The 19,963-nt window shown below is 45.7% G+C and overlaps 1 protein-coding gene across 2 annotated transcripts in view; it reads left to right on the top strand.

The window, feature by feature from the left end:
* Positions 1-19,963, top strand: part of RFC1 (replication factor C subunit 1) — a 61,396-nt gene that overhangs the window by 33,187 nt on the left and 8,246 nt on the right. For both annotated transcript variants that reach the window (XM_056125614.1, XM_056125615.1), the window contains exons 7-19: positions 1,427-1,504; positions 3,055-3,142; positions 4,346-4,629; positions 7,203-7,310; positions 9,730-9,909; positions 11,161-11,265; positions 12,349-12,751; positions 13,354-13,466; positions 15,723-15,837; positions 17,683-17,771; positions 17,954-18,091; positions 18,207-18,302; positions 18,418-18,516. In XM_056125614.1, the coding sequence (XP_055981589.1) occupies positions 1,427-1,504; positions 3,055-3,142; positions 4,346-4,629; positions 7,203-7,310; positions 9,730-9,909; positions 11,161-11,265; positions 12,349-12,751; positions 13,354-13,466; positions 15,723-15,837; positions 17,683-17,771; positions 17,954-18,091; positions 18,207-18,302; positions 18,418-18,516 (1,896 nt within the window). The remainder of the gene's footprint in view (positions 1-1,426; positions 1,505-3,054; positions 3,143-4,345; positions 4,630-7,202; positions 7,311-9,729; positions 9,910-11,160; positions 11,266-12,348; positions 12,752-13,353; positions 13,467-15,722; positions 15,838-17,682; positions 17,772-17,953; positions 18,092-18,206; positions 18,303-18,417; positions 18,517-19,963) is intronic.

Raw genomic sequence — 19,963 nt, forward strand, 5'->3', positions numbered from 1 at the left:
AAAAGATAAAATGATGAGCTTGGGGGATATAAGATCTCTTTCTTTTTCTTTCTCTCTCTTTCTCTCTCTGTGTTTTTAAATGGAAGTTTCCTATCGTTAAAATGATTTAATTTGGTCCAGTTTTTTTATTATGGGAAATTTCATATATTCTTTGGACTTAATTACAGTTTATACTGATGAGTCCTAAATATCTCCAATCTACAGTGTTTTTTCTCTCAGATGGCAAACGTGTGTATCCTTTCAGCAATGAGCTGAATGATCATTAATGAGCATTTACTGATGGTGGTACAGCTTTAGTATTCAGGATGCTATCAGTTAAAAAATACTATATTGTGGAGGTGGGGGGTTGAATGGGAGGGACCTTTGGGACTTTGATGGAGGGAAGCAGGTGTGCTGGTGATGGGTGTGATGTTGGAATGATGCATGAGTGAAACCAGCAGATCACAGTACTCCAGTCAAGATTCTTAAAAATAATGCCATATTGTAAGTGCTGTGAAGAAAAGGGGCTGCTAATCCCCGTGGTGGGCAAGAGCAAGAACAGGTTGGTTTGGAGACCGGGAGGGTAAGAGATGCTGACTTGAACTGGGACAGGAATGAGGAGGATTGAGAAATGGCCATACTCATACGAGGTTTGAAGGTATCACATTCAGCTTGTTGCTTATATCCCCACTGAATGTACAGTAAGGAGAAAAGAGAGCAAGAAGGCTCTCTCTATATACATACATACACATATAATTTATGGACCACACCTGGCAATGCTCAGGGGTTACTCCTAGTTCTGCACTCAGGAATTGCTTTCCTGAAGGTACTTGGGATCAAACCCGGGTTGGCTGCGTGAAAGGCAAATGCCCTCCCCACTGTACTCTTGCTCTGGTCTCAAGAAAACGAATTCTTGGTTGGTTGATCGGTCTAAACCACTGGATGAATTGTGATACCATTTTTCCAGAGTGGAACACTCCCAGAGGTATGGAGAATTCTCTGAGCCGGAGCCATGGTACAAATGTGAGGGTTTTCGTCTCTGCTTTTTTCTGTGATGTGGTGTAACCCACTCAGATGGGTGTGGGCTGAGAGCAGTGTGTGCGTGTGGAGGTTGTGGGTCTGATCCCTGCACTGTGTGCTCGCCCACAGCCCAGCATTGCCTGGTGTAGCCGGAATTGGCCTTAGTACTTGGTGCTCAGAGTGTCCCCTTCCCCGGATAAATCCGCGCACGGTTTATCCGTCATGCCCGCTCACCTCAAATTCCATGTTCTAAAGTCTAATTTGGCTCCCTGAAATAAGCCTGATGAGACTTGACTGTTAAATAAAATTTATATTTTCTTATGTAATTCTGGAGATGGGTCCTTCTAAGTAATGTAAATCAGATACTTTAAAGCTTGCTTTTGCAAAATGCGCAGAAGGAACTCACGGTTGTCGACATGTTTTTTAGCTGGAGCGGCAGCTGCATGAGGATGAAGAGTTTGCCCGGACTTTAGCCATGTTGGACGAAGAGCCCAAGAATAGGAAGGTAGGGAGATGCAGGCTGCCCTCTGAGTACACAGTCACGCGGGCGTACTCTGCCGTTTCCGGGCGTTCTAATTTTCTTTCATATTGGAGGCGCCTCGGTTCTGCTGCTATCTCCTTGAGTGGCTTTTTTCTTGTTTTCCATGGTGGGCCTCCCAAGCAATGCCAGGGAGCCTGGGGCCATTCTTGACAATTCTCAATCAGCAGTTCAGTCCTCGGGCTGGTGGGGAGATGGAAGTGAGGGACTATGCTGGGCATCTGGCCTGGGGCCTTGTGCGCATGCCAGACCACCAACTCAAATCTTTTAGGAAGAAATTAATTTTTGCTTTAATTAAAAAAATGGTTTCTGGAGAAGTTCTTGAGAAATATCTTCCTAAAAGAAGGTTGTGGTTCCAGGCTGACCAGAACACTTTTCCAACAAAACCCCAATTACAGCTTTTTCATTAGAGGGGTTCTTTTGTACTTGGTTAGAAAGAGCACTCACGGGTATTCCTATGGCATACGAGCTAAGTGGTAACTTTGATAGTAATCATTGTATTATCATTGTATTTTTGTGATGCACACTTTTTCATGTTATTTCTGTGAATCACAGCCTATTAATATATTTGTCATTATCATGATCTGTTTAAAACATCTTACAGAAGTCAGGTTTACGACAGTAGGATATTGGGGGAGTTTTGTCCTTTGAAAAATCCTATCATAAAGCATTCCGCTTAGAATTGTTTTGAAAAAAACACCGTGTCACCCACTCCAGTGTGTGACCTCTGTGAAACTGATCACATTGAGCACCAGTGGAGGGAATTGTGTTTCTTTCCCTAGAAAAAGTGCTCTCATGTTTCTTTGGAGCTTTTGGTTATTTTAATTTTGGCCTTTTTTAGTTTTTAAGCATATAATGCTAACAGTTTGAGGATTGAGATAAGAAAAGCAAATGGGATTCCACGTCTTCCACGTGTAGAGTCATAGGATAGGAAGAACTGAGATAATTCTGTTTTTGTCTTTTGGGCCCTGCCCAACAGTGCTTAAGAATCACTTTTTTGGGTCATATGTGGTTCTGCTCTCAGGTATTACTTCTGGCAGTGCTCAGGGGACTGTATGGGATGCTGGGGATCAAACCCAGGATGGCCATGTGCAAGGCAAATGTCCTACCTGCTGTACTGTCATATTGTATAAATCGTAAGGATCCCTTTTGGCTGGGCCCGGGGACTGTATGTGGTCCCTGGGATTGAGCCTGGGTTAGCCGTGTGCAAGGCAAGTGCCCTACCTGCTGTACTAGTTCTCTGGCTTCTCAGATAATAGTTTAAAAATAGTTCTTTGTTTAAAAGAGTTTTTGTTTCCTTATGTTAAAGGTAATAAAGCATGTTTTATTTTCCCCATTTTGGGGAATTTTGGGGATGAAAATAAATTAATCCCTGTTGACCCACTAGTTTGTAATGTGATCCTCGATCTTAACTGTGTTAAATGAATTAAATGAAAACGTTGGTCGGTTTTAACAAATGTATTTTTGGTGACAGTTCCTGCCATTTCTCACATTTGACACTTTCTAAATTTGCTTAGGCTCGAAAGGACCCAGAAGAGAGAGAAACATTGTTACCTCTTCAAGCCAATTTAAGTAAAGCAGAAAAACATAAATATCCTCACAAAGGTAATATTAGCAGAATTAAGCTGGGGCATTTATCTTTATGAAAGAAAATTCACTTGTTAAACTTGTTTTAAAATTTTATTTGATAGTTTCCTATTGTGTCAGGCAGGCATTGTTTTCATATGCCTTTTGGAGCATTTCAGCTTTGATATTCTGAAAGCCTTTATCCAAAAGGGACAGAACATTTGCTTTGTGAGACCTCTGAGATGTATTATAATTCTTAGCTTCTTGTGACTTCACCTTATGGAGACAAGTATTGGATGTGTTGAGCTTAGTAGAGCGAGGTTTGTAGAATTGGTCCATAGTTGGCCAGGTTATCTGACACTTTGCTGATGATTGTATTTGGTATATTTTTTTCCCAGCTATTTTTGGCCTGACCCAAGGGTGCTAAGGGGATACTCCTGGCTCATTGTTGGAGGGTCACTCCTGGTGGTACTAGGGATTGAACCCCGGCTCCCTTTAGGCAGGACTGCGTGCTCAGCCCTGTGAGCTACCTCTCAGGTCCCTTAAATTTACTATTAAAGAGATTTTGGAATCGGATGATGTCTCACAGGGCTGGAGCACATGCCTGGCACATACACAATCTGGGTTCAATCCTTGGCACCACATGACCACCTGAGCATCAGTGGGTTTAATCCTGGTGGCCTCCAGTACTACTGGAGAGAGGTACACAGCTTACCCAGATTTAATCCTCTGCATCCCATACGGTCCCCCAGACACTAGGAGCAATTCCTGAGTGTAGAGCCAGGAGTAAACCCTGAGCATCGTCAGGTGTGGCCCAGAGAACAAAAACAAACATCTCTTAATTTGAACTGGTGATATGAAGAAATAGTGTTAATATTTACTCTCTAAAAATAAATGTGCTGCTGGGCTGGAGCGAAAGCTCAGCGGGTAGGATGTTTGCCTTGCACGCGGCCGACCCAGGTTCAATTCCTAGCATCCCATATAGTCCCCCGAGCACCACCAGGAATAATTCCTGAGTGCAGAGTCAGGAGTGACCCCTGAGCAATACAATACTTGAAAAAGCCAAAAGAAAAAAAAAGAACCAAAAATGTGCTGTATAAACTGAGTGTAAACATTGGAATCTTCATGTGTTGGGAAATCAGCATGTCATAGCTTGCAGTACTAAGATGATCTAGTTGAAAATATGATCATGATACTGTCATTTTTCTTAAACAATAGTCATCATCTTGTCCTTCTTTCTAGTAAAAGCTGAAAAATTTTCAGATGAAATGTTCTGTAGTCCCGAGAAACAAATTAAATGTGAAAGTCCAAAAAAACCTCAACAACATTCCAAGTCATTAGCTCACAAAATAGGAGAGCCATCTTCTCCAAATATCAGTTCCAAGTTGACCCTTTTGAAACAAAAAGAAGAGCATGTTTATAAAGGAACAGCACCTTTGGCCTCAAAAAGAAAAGAAAATGCTAATGAATTGAAAGGAGAGACAAAAACTCCTAAGAAAACCAAAGGTTCTCCAGCTAAAAAAGAGGTACTCTAAAAGTATACATTATCTTGGAGCTGTGTCTTGATCTCGGTTTGATTATTTCCAGGTTCACTGCTGCCTTTATAAATTGTTATCATGTTGAGAAGTTCTTGCAGACTATAGATCGTTAGTATAGTTACATTAGGTAGACTCATTTATTATGATTGCTTACTGTGCTACTTCACATGGTATCTTGTAATCTTCATAAGAAGTCAGCGAGGCACTTGAAATTTTCAAGATGAGAAAACAGGTTGAGAGAGTTTTATTCCTATGTGGGTCCTTGGTCCAGTTACTTCTTTCTCTGCTTTTGACTCCCTCGCTTGCAAAATAGAAATAGTAACAGAACCTCTTAAGGTTATGCATATAACGACCTGCTATAATATCCCGGTGCAGAAGAAATCTGTGTTTGGATTTGTCCTGAATGGTATACCCTTTCTTAAAAAATTTCCTCTTGCTTTTGGACCACACTTGGCGGTGCTTGGGGTCTATTCCCAGCTAAGTGCTGGGAGAAGAGGGTTGGTTTCTGGCAGTGATCAGAGGATGTAGTGCTGGGAGCTGCTGCATGCCAGGCCACTGCTCCCATCCTGTGTGGCACCTCCCTGGCCCTTGTGTATATTCCTTTTTGTTTTGAATGATAGGGTTGACATACAATCACTTTTCCCAAGGGGGAAAAATTAGTGAAATATTGGAGAACAGTTTTTGGAAGTTTCCCAAAATACTTGAAAAAGCAAATGGCCTCTTAAAATGACCAGTTTGTACCCACCTTAGATTTATAATGCAAAATCACAGTTTCTTCAAGCCTCTTAGGCACTTAGAACTAAATGTAGACTTTTGTCTGTTTTAGCTGCTCATTGCCATTATTTTTAGTGCAGGACTGTGAAGTGGTAATGATTCCAGATGCTTTTGTTTATGGTCAGTGCACATCCATAATAAATACGCCTAAGGGAACAATTAACATTTTAGTCTCAGATTTTTCTTCTCTAAATACTTATCTGGTGGATGAATGTTTTTCTCTAGGCACATTCTAAATGTGTTCATTTACAGAGGCTTTTCTCATTAAAGGAGAGAGAATCTTGAAGTGATTCTCTTCACTACAGTTTTCAATGTTGGTGCACAAATGACTTAGAAAAGTTAAGCAGCTTGAGGGGAATCAAGTGTATTTAATACATTTAATTTATCTTGTTCAAACAATTCTGGTTTCATAAATGTGTTTCCATCAAAGCTTAAGTTTGTAGGTCATAGTTACTTACTACTGTCATCGAATCAGTGTTTTATGTGACTAATTTCCTATTTGGTTTTGCATTAGACTCTCCTGCGAAGCTTGTTTAAAGCCTGCTTTTCCAGAGTATGTAATCCAGACAGCAGCATTTTAATAAGCTCTCTAGTTCCCTGAAAGCATGTGGTCCTCGGAGAACTTTGCTGAAAAGGCAGAGTTGTTCAAAGAAATGGGGTGTGGTAGGACTTGTGCACCAGGACCATCCTGGGAGGTTGTATTTAACTTTCAGCATGACTAAAGCAGCTTCTTTTGTTGGTTAAATCATGTTTTTATGTAGAAGTTTGTCTACTCTAAGGTATTTGAAACAGGAGAGATAAGTAATGGGCTCAGCACTTGCCTTGCATTCCACTTCACCCCACTTTGAATTCCTGGTAGCGCATACGGTTCCCTGAGCACCACCAGGGGTCACTTGTGCACATAGAGCCAGGAATAGTAGCCCCCTGAGCACTGGGTGTATGGCCTAGTTCCACCCAACCCCACAAAACTATTTGAAGTGACTTACAAGAGCAATGTAAAATAGAGGTGGGGAGGAGACAGACTATCCTGTAAGCCCTTCTCAGAGTGATCTGAGATGTTTTTCCCTTCTGTACACAAGCTCTGCCATACCTCATTTCTTTTAACTAGAAACTTGGAAATTTATCTGGGCTTATATAATTTACACCATCCCTCCAGGATTTCCTGAGAGACACCAGGTCTAGATCGCCTTGGAGAAGCTGCCTGGGAGAGATTATAGCTTGAGGAGACAGTGCTAGGATGACCAATGTGTGTGCTTTGGGGAGGAATGCTTGCCCCTGGCTTTAGCCAGCTGGTCCCATGAAGCCTTTAATTCTCACCTTGGCCTGCTTGTGCCCCAGTTGTGTGTGTTTCGGGGAAGGGGTGTGTGGGGGTGAAGGTTAGGCCAGTGTTTTAGGGGTGTGTCCTGTATAGGGTATCTTCTCATGTGATAAGGTTTACTTGGGAAGAATTTGATTTTCCCGTTAAAATACACATCGGTATATTATGGAATAGAACTTAAATAAAATCCAAGTGAGTTTTAGAAGCTCTGCTTTTTATTTCTTTGCTTGGGGCTGGCAACTTGGATTCAGGCATCTCATGTGCCCTTCCTCGGTAAAGCACAGAGAGGTTTGAGGAAGGCTAGTGCAGGGATATTTCTTTGCCATGAAGGTGGAAATCCAGGAGCAATTTTGGGGCTAACATGTTGATTTCAGAACCAGACACCTACAACTGTTTGATTATTAGTGTGTTGTTAGTTTCACTTTTATATGAGTTCTGCATGATCTTGTTTGATTTCTTACTCCCACAGTCTATCAGTCCTGAGGATTCTGAAAAGAGACGCACCAATTATCAGGCTTATCGGAGCTACTTGAATCGAGAGGGCCCCAAAGCTCTCGGGTCCAAGGAAATTCCAACGGTAAGAGGACTATGGGGAGCGGAGGCCCGGGATTATTGCCCTTGTTTCCAGCAGCAGCGGACGGGCAGTCATACACCGGCAGCAGGAGAGCACATGCTCATGGACATCATGATTCAGTACTGGCACTCGGGGTTATTTTGAATGTGGAGGAGGTTTTAGGCGCATGCATTTTTGGTTGTTTCAAGCCAAGAATTCTAAGACTTAAAAGGACCCCCAGGTGCTGTTAGTCACATCTTTCCCTTCACCCAGATTCTTAGCTGTGTTTTATTTCTCCTAAGCAAGTATTATTGCCTGGACGTTGAAGCATTGAACTCACTTGTATTGGGGTGCTGAGTTTTGTTTCGCAGCTGCTTTTCGAGCCTGCTTGAAGTCTGTATTGGTCTCAATGTTCTATTCAAGGAGTTGGAAGTGTCTTGGAATGGTTTACATGAATTCCATTTTATATGATAGCATAATTTTATCGAGCCATTGCAAAAAAATAAAACAGCAAAAAAGTTATAAGACATGTATGCATGGTTCTAATGAAAAATGTCTCGCTTCCACCTCTCTCTGGCCATTGTCCTTTGTATTATTTCCTTAGATAAGATAATCTGACCTTTGATTTTTTAAAAAATTTTTATTAGTGAAATACCATGAGGTACAGTTGTAGTGTTACAGATTTTTGTGCTTGGGTTTCAGTTATACAGTGATCGAGTACCCATCCCTCCACCAGTGCCCATTTCCCACCACCACGGATCCCAGTATCCCTCCCACCCCTCCATCCCACCATGCCTCTGTGGCAGGGCATTCCCTTTTGTTCTCTCTCTCCTTTTGGGTGCTGTGGTTTGCAAAAGAGGAATTGAGTGGCCTTTGATTTTTTTTTACGGAAGGGGAAAGTGGTGAGATTTACTTGGTGGGTAGTCAGGCAGAGAAGTGGTGGAACAAAAGCCTTGCTTAGTTCTTCAAATTCAAACAACAGGGAATTCTGTCAGTGGGTTTCATCTGATTGCTTAATTAAAATGATCAAGTTAATTAGATATTTAAATATCTAATTTAACTGTTTTGTTTAAATATCTAGGTTAAATATTTTGGAAAGTAATGAACACGGGGTCTGAGACTGTCGCTCTGATAGAGTTCATACTTGGTTGTCTGAATCTTTGGGCTCAGTCCCTCCAAAAGGAAGAAAAAGTATGAGTGGATAGCTTAAAAGGCTGTATTAGCTGTATTGGGAATGTCTTTTATTGCTGATTTTATTAGTTTATTTAATGTTAGCCTATAGAAGGTGTTCTTGGGATTCAATTTCAAGTTCTGCCATGCTGAAAATGTCCAACCCATTTTTTCTTTTTTATAATATTATTTTATAAAGTAATTCACAGTATTTTATTGCATTTAATATTCAAACACCAATCCCACCACCATTACACCTCCCCCACCACCATATTTTGGATGTTTCCATCCCGAACCCCAATCCCTGCCCCAAAGCAGAACCGAAATAATATATTTTTTATTTTCTGTTAGGAAAAACCACTGAAAACGCTACAAAAAAGTGTCCTTAGAGGAAAGAGTGTGGAGATTGTTGTATTTCACCCAGGGGCCATTAAGCCCTTCAATAAGAGATCACTTACATGTTGTTAAAGGTTGAGCCTTGTATGCTTTATATATACACATACACATACACACACACGTGTGTGTGTGTGTGTCTGTATATATATATTTCCTGCACGGCAGAGCTTGGCAAGCTACCCGTGGCGTATTTGATATGTCAGAAACAGTAACAACAAGTCTCACTTCGTGTTCTTGGAGCGAGCAGATGCCATTGGTACTTGCACGAGACAGGGATGAATGGAGACATTACTGGTGCCCACTCAAGCAAATTGATGAACATTGGGATGACAGTGCTACAGTGCAGAGTTACAGGTGTTACAGTGATATATATCTGTAAAAAAAAGTTTATTTCCCTCTAAGATTGGTTGCTTCCTACTTTGAACCCTATCAAATGTGGTGGGATAATCTTGGAATATGGGTATGGTGTATGGTTTGAAGGTCCAGGAATAGGTTTACTCGTGGGTGATGTTCTGCCTGAGTGTGTGGAGAGCGGCTCAGCGTGGCGGCGGCTGGGTTCGGGAGGTTTTTGGCTGCCGGGCCTGGGTCCTTTGGGGGAGGGTTGCACCTGCCCCCCTCTGGGGCACCCCAAGTGAAACAACCTGACTTGTTTATGGCAAGTGTCATGTTCTGTTTCGTTCCGGGAGAGAAGGATGTGCAATCTGCATGGTGGCCGATGATGAGATTATCTGGTGAGAGCTAGAGGTGGCTCATCAGCCCGTTTTTCATGCCTCAAACAGCGTGTCAAATGAGAAGAGTCAGTCTCCTGTAGTTGGGTGCCAGATCCTTCTTTGGAAAGTGACTGTAATTTCCTCTTTGCTTGAATATTTTGCTTTAGGGAGCTGAGAATTGCTTGGAAGGGCTTACGTTTGTGATCACCGGCGTGCTGGAGTCCATTGAGCGGGACGAGGCCAAGGCTCTGATTGAGCGGTATGGGGGCAAAGTAACAGGCAACGTCAGCAAGAAAACCAACTACTTGGTCATGGGCCGTGACAGTGGCCAGTCCAAGAGTGACAAGGTAGGAACCTCCGGACTCGCGCCCTTTACCAGGCCAAGTGACAGTGACAGTCACCTATCAGTGTCATTTCTAATTCTCCACAGAGCAGTGTTGGTGTCTACCTCAGGTTTGGGTGTTTCCAGATGAAGACCGAGTCTCACTGATTCTCTGGCTAGCTTAGTGTAGGATTTATTATTTTTTTTTTCTATTTTTTACTGAAGATCAGAGCAAATGCCATTTCCTTCTCAGTTGGCCTTGAGAGTGGCTGTGTTCTTATTGGGAGTGCTTGGGTCTGTCAAGATGGTGTTTAGCACTAAATAATGATCCATGGCTCACCCTGGCCTCAGCTGTTGGACTGCTGCTTTTCTGCACCTAACGGGGGACCCAGAGAGGTCAACAAGGGTGATCCAGTGGCTCAGTGGTATAGCTTGGCTCGTCATGAGCTGGGGCCAATTCACCTTCATGCATGTCACCTAGCACTGCAGGGAAGCTGCCTCGCCAGGCTGAAAGACTGAGCCAACGCAGGCAGCAGCAGTGGCTTTCCCTGTGGGAGGTTCCTGGCATGTCCCTGAGTGATAAAGAGCCTGCTTTTCACAAGCCTCCATCCCTAAACCTCCAGTGAGTCTTCCCAGAAGCAGCTCTGTTGGGAGTCTTCCTAGAAAGGCAGGGAATGGGGTGAAGTAGCCAGTGCATGCTTTGCATGCATGAGACCCTGAGTCAATCCTAGCGATGCTCAGGGGTCACTCCTGGCTCTGCACTCAGGAATTACTCCTGGCGGTGCTTGGGACCATATGGGATGCTGGGAATCGAACCCGGGTTGGCCGCTTCCAAGGCAAGGCAAACACCCTACTCACTGTGCTATCGCTCCAGCCTCTTTGCCAGTTCTTGGACCCAGCACCATCTGAGTGCCCCTTGGAGATGTCTCTAAGTAGCACTCTCCGGGCAGGAGCCTGTTTAGCAGGAAGAAGGTGGGGGGCAGTCTGCTGATTCAGTCCTGGGGAGAGGATGAGAGGTGGGGAGGGTCAGGCTCTCTGCAGAAGCCCTGTCATGTGCATCAGGTGCTGGCCGAGTTCAGGGGCACATCTGGTGTTTTTTCTTTTTGAAGGGTGCCTGTTTATTTTTAGAGAATGCTTCAGTCAGTTAACTTACTTAAGGTGTGGTTTTTCACCTCCCTACAGTCGTGTGTATATATAGACGTATTTTTCTTGCTTTTCTTCCGAATAGTAAAGGGTATGGGTGGAGTTTTAATGATTTGCATGTTTTCATCAATAGGCAGCAGCCTTGGGGACCAAAATTATTGATGAGGATGGCCTACTGAATCTGATTCGAACCATGCCAGGCAAGAAGTCCAAGTACGAAATAGCAGTTGAAGCTGAGGTCTGTTTAAAATGAGACTGGTATGGGCTGGGGAGATGGTTCAGAGGGCTGGGGCACAGGTGTGGCTCGCGGGCTCCCCAGTTCCAGAGTCCTCTGAGCACTGGATTGGGAGCAGGGACACAATCCTCCCTTTGCCCCCATTCCCCAAATAAACAAAACCAACAAAGTCCCTGCTTCCAAATTTTTTTTAAAAGGACTTATTTATATTTTGATGTTTTATAACTTTGTTGATGTTTTATGGAGACATTTCTTGGATACACGTGGGCCTATTGGCTGTAAAATTAATCTCCCCCCCTTTTTAAATTACAGTTGAACTTCCCTATTTCCTTTTAAATAGTAGGCTATGCTTTAGTCTTACCGTTCTCAAAGGAATGTGAAGAGAACACAAAAGACTGCAGTTACCCTACCTATTTGCTATATTTCTCACACAGTTACCCTGTTACCATCTACCTACTGTGTTTCCCATGAGGGTACCCATCTACCTACTGCCTTTCCTATGCAGTTACTCCATCTACCTAATACATTTGCCGTGTGGTTACCTGTCTCCCTACTACATTTCCCATGCTTTTTGCCCACTTGCTGGGCTAATCATTTTTTAAAAGTTGTGTCATGCATATCAGCATGATAAGCTTATTTTCAGTCAGAACTGTATTTGGGTTTTTTTTTTTTTCCCAGTTGTGACAGAAACCCAACCCACATTAGCTCTCTGGGAAAGGGGGAGATGCCAACTTACTAACAAACCTTGGACTCTGGGGTTTTCTGCCAGAGCCGTTTGGAGACCAGCATGCTCTGGGGACCATAGGGGATGCCGAACTTCAAACCCAGGTCCCCATGCAAGCAAGTGCCCAACCTGTAGTTCTCTCTTTTTGTTTGGGTGCCTTTGGTTGAGTTTGCTGCTCATGGTCCCTCAGCTCACGAGGCCTTTGTGGAAGGAGAGAAGTGGGCCTTGGCGCCCCTCCACCTGCCTTCTGGCACGTGCTTCTCACCCTTCTCAGCCTGTTCTGGCATCTGTACCTTGGGATGGAGGTGCTGTGCGTCTCACCTGGCTCCTTTCCCCCTGTGTTCCCGTCTTTTCTTCCCCAGATGAAGAAAGAAAAGTCTAAATTGGAGCGGACACCCCAGAAAAACAGCCCAGGGAAAAGGAATATGAGTCTGACCCCTAAGAAGGAGTCGGAATCTAAAAGGACCAGACTGACTCCCCAAAAGGGCGACTCCCTCACGCCAGCAAGACAGGCGCGGAGCCCGTCTCAGCGGGGCCCACGGGGCAGGGAGCCGCTGGCCCAGGAGTCACGGGGCGGCCGCAGGCCGACGAGCGAGGCTGAGGGCAGCGGAGCGACCGGAGCAGAGTTTTTACTCTGGGTGGACAAGTACAAGCCGACCTCACTCAGGACCATCATTGGGCAGCAGGGCGAGCAGAGCTGCGCCAACAAGCTCCTGCGCTGGCTGCAGGGCTGGCACCGGGCACCCTCGGAAGAGAAGAAACACGGTGACTGAGCAGCCCCGTGCTGGCGTTTGCATGCTGCATGCACTTGTGTCTCTGTGTGTGCGTGTGTGTGTCCGGTGCCCTGCGGGAGGAAGGCTCAGAGCTGTAGATGCCGCAAGAGGCAGGGAGGATGGGAGCGCGTGGGCTGGGCCGTGTTAGGTGCCACAGACCCCTTCCACTCACTCCTCTGTGACCGCACGGCTGTTCTTACTGGCCATAACGTCCTGACCAGGGCCGTTTCTCTGACTCCCCTTGCTTCTCTGGGGGAGGGGGTCTGCTTCCGAATGTCGTCTGCCGTGGGCCTGCCAGTGGACCTGGCGCAGGAGCCCATGTCGCCACGCCATGACCTGTGCCTGGGTAGGAAAGGAAACCGCACGCACATGTGGAGTTCTAAAGTTTCCTTTTTGTTTTGATTGCCCTCCGGGGTGGAGGTGAGCTGCCGAGCAGAATCTCTCTCAGCATCGCAGAAAGCTCCCCCTGATGCTTTCTAGAACATACTCTGCTCATTTAGAACTGGAGAATGGTGCTCAGTGCTAAGTGGATGTGCAGTTATCCCTCTGTTGTAGGTAATCGAGGTTAACCTCTGGAACTTATGTTTTTCCTAGCGACGAAGTTCGGTAAATTTGCCGGCAAAGACGACGGCTCCAGTTTTAAGGCTGCGTTGCTCTCGGGCCCTCCGGGTGTTGGCAAAACCACCACGGCCTCTCTGGTTTGTCAGGTGGGTGTTGGTGGGCCCCGTGGGAGAGGGCCAAGGTGAGCGTGCCTGTGTGCCGTCTGGAGATGGCAGCTGTGTTTCAGTCTTGTGCGCATCGGCTTTTCTAAAGCTAAGTCTTCTGGAGTGGGTTGGGGGTTCAGATGATGCTCAGGAGGCCCGGGGACCCCTCCTGCCACTTCTCAACCAGTCTGGACAATGGCTCAGTACGAGGGCGTAAGAGTGTGGTGCTGCTCAGGCCCTGCTGTGTGACCACTGTGTGGTGCCAGGGGCTTCTGGGGCTGCCCCTCGCCATGCTGTGCCTTGCCCCATGCTATCGTGCCAGGCCCAGTGTTGGTTTTTTGTTTTTTTGGTTTTTTTTTTGCTTTTTGGGTCACACCTGGCGATGCACAGGGGTTACTCCTAGCTTTGCACTCAGGAATTCCTCCTGGCGGTGGCTCGGAGGACCATATGGGATGCTGGGAATTGAATGCATGTCGCCTGCATGCAAGGCAAGTGCCCTACCCGCTATACTATCTCTTCAGCCCCTGGTTTTGTTTCTGCTTTTGGATTGCACACAGTGGTTCTCAGGGCTCCTGGCTCTGTCTGTGCTCAGGAGTCACTGTTGGCAGTGCCCAGGGAACCAACCTGGGTGTGCAGTACGTCAGTTCAATAGCCTCTCTGGCTTGAAAATCAGATCTGTCAAATTTGCTTGGGTTGTGGGGAAATTTGTCATCTTCATTTTCAAAAAAGCAAATGGTTAATTTTAATAGCAGGTAGTATTTATGTACCAGGCGGTGTGCTAAGTTTCTGTGTAGGACCTGTTACCATTATTATTGGTTTGGTTTTTGAGCTATACCTTGCAGTGCTCAGGGCTCACTCCTGGTGGTGCTCGGGAACAAGGAAGTGTACCAAGGATCAAACCCAGGCCATTGGGATCACAGGAGATGCCGGGGGTTTAACCCGGTTGGCCATGTGCTAGCCTAGCACCCTACCCGCTGTACTGTGGCTCTGGCTCAGGACCTACCATTTCAGTTTTTATTATTCTTGCATTTTGGGCCACATTGGTGCTCGAGATCTCCTCCTGGCAATACTTGGGACCAAGCCCGGGCCTCCCAAATGCATAGCACCTCTCCCCAGCTGGGTATGTGGTTTTATAGGAATGCATTTAATGGACCCTTACAGGTACAAGTATCTTCTGTGCCCTCATGATTGTTCTATACGCTAAACTCCATGTAGTTTCCAGTCATGTGCGACCACTATGGCCAGGGAAGTGGGCTTAGTTGCTGGAGGCACAGTGTGTGTGGCTAGCCAGTGGGGACCTGCTGGGCTAGTGTCTCTTTGGCCACTACGTTGTTAGAGATGAGACACTAAGGTCAACCAGAGTCCATGTGTCGGAATGACCTCAAACAATCCACATGTTAGACCACTCCGTGCATGGTGGCAGGATGAAAAGATGAGAGGTTTTAACTTACTGCTGGATCTTTGAGCTCTGCCCCATCACCCTTCTTGTTGTGAGAACCACCACATAATTTTTTTTGTTGTTGGTTTAAGTATTATATGCATTTTGACTGTTTATTTTTGCTTCGGGGCCACACCCAGCGATGCTGAGGAGCTCCTGTCTCAGCATTCAGGGATCACTCCTATTGGGCTTTGGAAACCGTAAGGGGTGCCAGGAATCAAACTCTGGTTGGTCATGTGCAAGGCAAACACCCTATCTGTTCCTGACTCTCTGCTCTGTTTTAAAATAAAAATACACTTGTGAGGGGAAGGGGGGTGGGGAGCAGAAACCACTGGGTGTGGCTCATAAACAAAAAGTAAAATACTGTGTCTTGGAATAGCTCATTTCTGTATATGATATTGAAATCTTGTGTGGATATTTGTTTTGCTTTGTTTTTGTTTACTTGGTACTTGGGGAGGAGTAGAGCTCCCGGAGGGGCACAGGGAAACATAGGCGGTCCCGGCGATCAACAGCCACACACGTGTACCCATGGTACTATCAGATCCCAAGGATGGATATAGTTTTAAGCAGCAGACCTTAAGAAGGTCTCCATAAATATGCTCTGATAATTAGTGAGTCATCTGTAGAGACTTCTGAGACCGAGCTGTGAGTGTTTGTATATTTTCTAAGGTCCTAATATTGTGAGTTCTATTATAGCTAATCTTATTATTAGTGTCGTGCTGCATTACTTTTCTTTCATCACCTATCCTGTTTAATTATTCATCATCTTTTTTTTCTGATCCTGATTTGCATTGTGATTGTGGTTTTCGTGTTTTGATTAGGAATTGGGATATAGCTACGTGGAACTGAATGCAAGTGACACTCGGAGTAGGAGCAGTTTGAAGGAGATTGTGGCCGAGTCACTGAATAATACCAGCATCAAAGGCTTTTATTCAAGTATGTGGCTTTTTGAACTTTTTTCCCCCTTTCGGTTATGCAAGAAAGCCAAATTCATTTCAATATTTAGGAATGGCCGATGCGTGGCGCTTTGCTAAATTCACTGTGGTCAATGATCGAATTAGAAAAGCCTTCGATGTAATTCATGTAGGACCGGTCACCTTGTTTTAGGTTTCAAAGTTTTATGAGAATGTAATAGAAATGTATGTTCAGGGGCCTGGAGACACAGTACAGCAGGTAGGATGTTTGCCTTCCATGTGGCCAATGTGGGTTTGAGCTCTGGTATCACCAGTGGTCTACCAAACCCTTCCAGGAGTGTTTCCTGAGTGTAGAACCAGGTGTATACCCCTGGGTATGCCCCCTAGGACCCCCCCCCCAAAAAAAAAAGATAATGTATACACAAAGGTTTTGTTGTTGTTTTTGCTACTTCTGACAGTGCTTGGGGGACCATGCAGTGCAGGGGCTCTAACCCATGGGTGCATGCAGGGCAGGCTAGCGCCTTCTCGCTGGACTATTTCTTTGTCCCTACATACAGAATTTAAAATGCATTTTACCTTTGACTTTAGAGGATTCACAGGTGAATCCTATGGAAAGTGAAAGGAAATAACAGTGTGAGATTTGAGATAGGCGACACTTGTCTGTTAAACAGCAGTTCTCTGTGGGACATTGGGGAGAGCCATAGGGAAAGGGCAACATCGAGGGTGCCTAAAAATGACCAAGACTTGTCTGTGGGCAGGAGAGTTTGTTTCCGGAGGAAGGTAGTGGAGAAGGGAACAGGCTTTGAGCACGTAGCTCCGGCTAGTTTGCTCTTACGCATGAGGTTCTGGGTTCCAGCCTAGCCACCGGGAAACTCAAGGCAAGGTGCGGGTATTTCCCAGGGTAGCTGGTGGGGGTGGGGCAGAACTGACGGGGCAGATGGCTGCCCGAGTTACACACACACACTGTGTAGTTAGAACCTGCGACAGGCGTCAGGTGCACCTGCATTGTTTGTTCTTGCCACGGCAGAAAATCCTGACTAGATATGAGTTGCTCAGGAAATGGCACTCTCGGGTCAGCTGGTGGAAGGTAAGTTGGGGCAAGGCGGGAAAGCAGTCTGGTTGCGGTTCTCCAACGCACACGAAACACTCCATGTAGGCCAGAAATCCCATTTCTAGGATAGCAGCAGAAGCTGAATTCACTGTCTGTGCAGACACATAGCAACAGAAGTGACTGACACACAGATGTATCTGACAATGTCTCTATGTGTACATGTGTGCTCAAGGACATAGTGTTGCACATACGAGCAGAAGATGGGCACACTGTCCTGCTCTGTGCTGGTGACTAGTGGGGTGTGTGGTGCTCCACAGCGCCGTGTACCTGGGGCCCTGCCCCCGGCTCCAGCTGCAGCATTGACCACTTCACAGCTCTCCAACCTGGAGCTGCCCAAGTCCTTCCTCGGGGCAAGTGTTCCCAACATTGCTTCTCTCTCAGAGAATCCCGTGTTTCCCTTCCAGTTCCTCTCCTCCCTTAGTAAGGCTCCTTACAGAAAAAAGAAATGTTAAACCAACATGTTTACCTTTAAAAACTGATGAGAGGCCTGATCGTCAGAGTGGGTGCAGACCAGGTACCTGCGTTGGGGCCCATGTGTTTGTAGGTGGAGACCAGCTCTGAAGGGGGGAGGTGGACTGGCCGCCGACTTCTCCCACAGAGGGACCTTGGGGCTCCTCCTCTGCAGTCTCCTCTGACTCACTTTGTCCCGGAAAGCAGCCTGGCATCTGTGTTTTTGATTTTTTTTTTTTCTTAACAAAGCCGTTTTTGTGCCGCACTTTATCTGTGCCCCATCCGGTTGCTTTTCCCTGTGGGCAGGTGGCGGTTCTCCCGGGAGCTTGAAACACGCGCTCATCATGGACGAAGTGGACGGCATGGCAGGGAACGAGGACAGGGGCGGGATCCAGGTAAGGTAGCAGAGCCCTGCCAGGGAGCCGCCAGCTGTTCATTTGCAAAAAGAGCTTCAAGAGCTAACTACACTGTGATACTGGTGGCATTGGAGGCTTGAGGGGTTTTTAAAAACTGAAAAATGCCTAGATGAAATGGCTTGTTTTAATAATGACTCTTGTGCTGTGAATCTGCCTTCTAGGAATTAATTGGCCTGATAAAACACACAAAAATCCCCATTATTTGTATGTGCAATGATAGAAATCATCCCAAGATTCGCTCTTTGGTTCATTATTGTTTTGATCTTCGTTTTCAAAGACCTCGGGTTGAGCAGATTAAGGTATGATGTTTGGGTTTTTTTCTCCATCAGTTTTATTACCGTTAGTTTTTTAAGCTACCTGTTAAATGTTTTAAGAATATCTGACTGCGTTTTGTATCCCCTTGGTCCATTTCAGGGCGCTATGCTATCTATTGCATTTAAAGAAGGCTTAAAGATTCCTCCTCCAGCAATGAATGAAATAATTTTAGGGGCCAATCAAGATATCAGACAGGTAAATTGAATATGTTGTGATTGACGTTTTTTTCCTATTTAATCTCTCAGCCTGTTGAGTGGGGCATGGGGCTGTATTTTCCATTTTGACAGTATCTTATTTACGATTCTTCCAGGTTTTACACAATCTGAGTATGTGGTGTGCAGAAAATAAGGCACTAACCTATGACCAGGCCAAGGCTGACTCTCACAGAGCCAAAAAGGACATCAAACTGGTAAAAATAAATGTTCATTTTTAAAGGATTATCCTCAAGCTACAAAGCACTTACTTTGTAGCTAGTAGCTCAATTGAAATAGTTATTATAGTTCTTTGATATGTCTGTGGAATCTATGCTTATTTATAATCAGAGATACATGCAGCTGTGTTTCCTTCTTTTCCCCTTTTAAAAAACTTCTGGTTTTTGTTTTTGGTCAAGCCCTGGCAGTGCTCAGGGCTTACTTTTGGCTCTGTGCTCTGGACTCAATCCTGGCAGGCGTGGGGGACCATACACCCTCTGCTGGGAATTGAACTTGGGTTGGCAGCATGCAAAGCAAGCACCCTGCCCACTCTGCTATCTCTTTGGCCCCATAAAAACTGTTTCTAATTTCAGTGAATATTTTCCATGTAGCACTGTAGCACTGTCGTCCCGTTGTTCATCGATTTGCTCGAGCAGGCACCAGTAACGTCTCCATTGTGAGATTTGTTGTTACTGTTTTTGGCATATCGAATACGCCACGGGGAGCTTGCCAGGCTCTGCCGTGCAGGCTAGATACTCTCAGTAGCTTGCTGGGCTCTCCAAGAGGGGTGGAGGAATCGAACCCGGGTCGGCTGTGTGCAAGACAAACGCCCTACCTGCTGTGCTATTGCTCCTGCCTCCGGCCCCTCCATAACTTTTTTCAAGGTAAAATTGTTTTTTAAAACAGAAAGACATCAGCCTAGTGAACGCATTTCACTCCTAGCCATCCTTTCAAGTTTAACGCCAGGCCTGGGTCGACTGTGTGCTAGGCAGGCGCCCTGGGTCCTGAACGGTCTCTCTGGCCACTCTGAGGGGGTGCTTCCGGTCAGCCCCACGAGAGCTGGCGTGGGGTGGGAGTAGGAAAGGGACAGCCTGACTCCCAGGGCTCAGGGACTTGGCAATTTTTGGTGTTGCAGGGGTGACATGAAGATTTTCTATACACTCCTGCCCTTCATAAAATCTTTATAGTTTATATTTAGTCTCTATTCTTGGTGTTGTTTATCTTACGGGCTCTTTTGTTTGCTTTGGTTTGGGTGCCCACCCAGTGGAGCTCAAGAGCTGCTCCTGGATGATGGCTTAGGAGACCTTGTGGTGACAGGCATTGGACCTGGGGCTGCAACATGCACTCAGTCTGTTGAGTTGTCTCCGTGGCTTCCACGCGGGGTTAACACCCATATGATGCCGTGCACCCGACATCTCCCTTTGTGTTTTTTTTTTTTTTTTGCCCATGATTTTTTTTTTCTTTTTTTATTAGTGAAAAACCATGAGGTACAGTTACAGGCTTACAAATTTTGTGCTTGGGTTTCAGTTATACAATGATCATGTGCCCATCCCTCCACCAGTGCCCGTCATCCATCCCCATGGGTCCCAGCATCCCCCCCCCCTCATCCCCCCCCCTCCCATCCTGCCTCTGTGGCAGGGTATTCCCCCTTGTTCTCTCTCTCTT

The sequence above is a fragment of the Sorex fumeus genome, unplaced genomic scaffold (assembly GCF_029834395.1).
Source record: "Sorex fumeus unplaced genomic scaffold, SorFum_2.1 ptg000055l, whole genome shotgun sequence".
NCBI lineage: Eukaryota > Metazoa > Chordata > Mammalia > Eulipotyphla > Soricidae > Sorex > Sorex fumeus.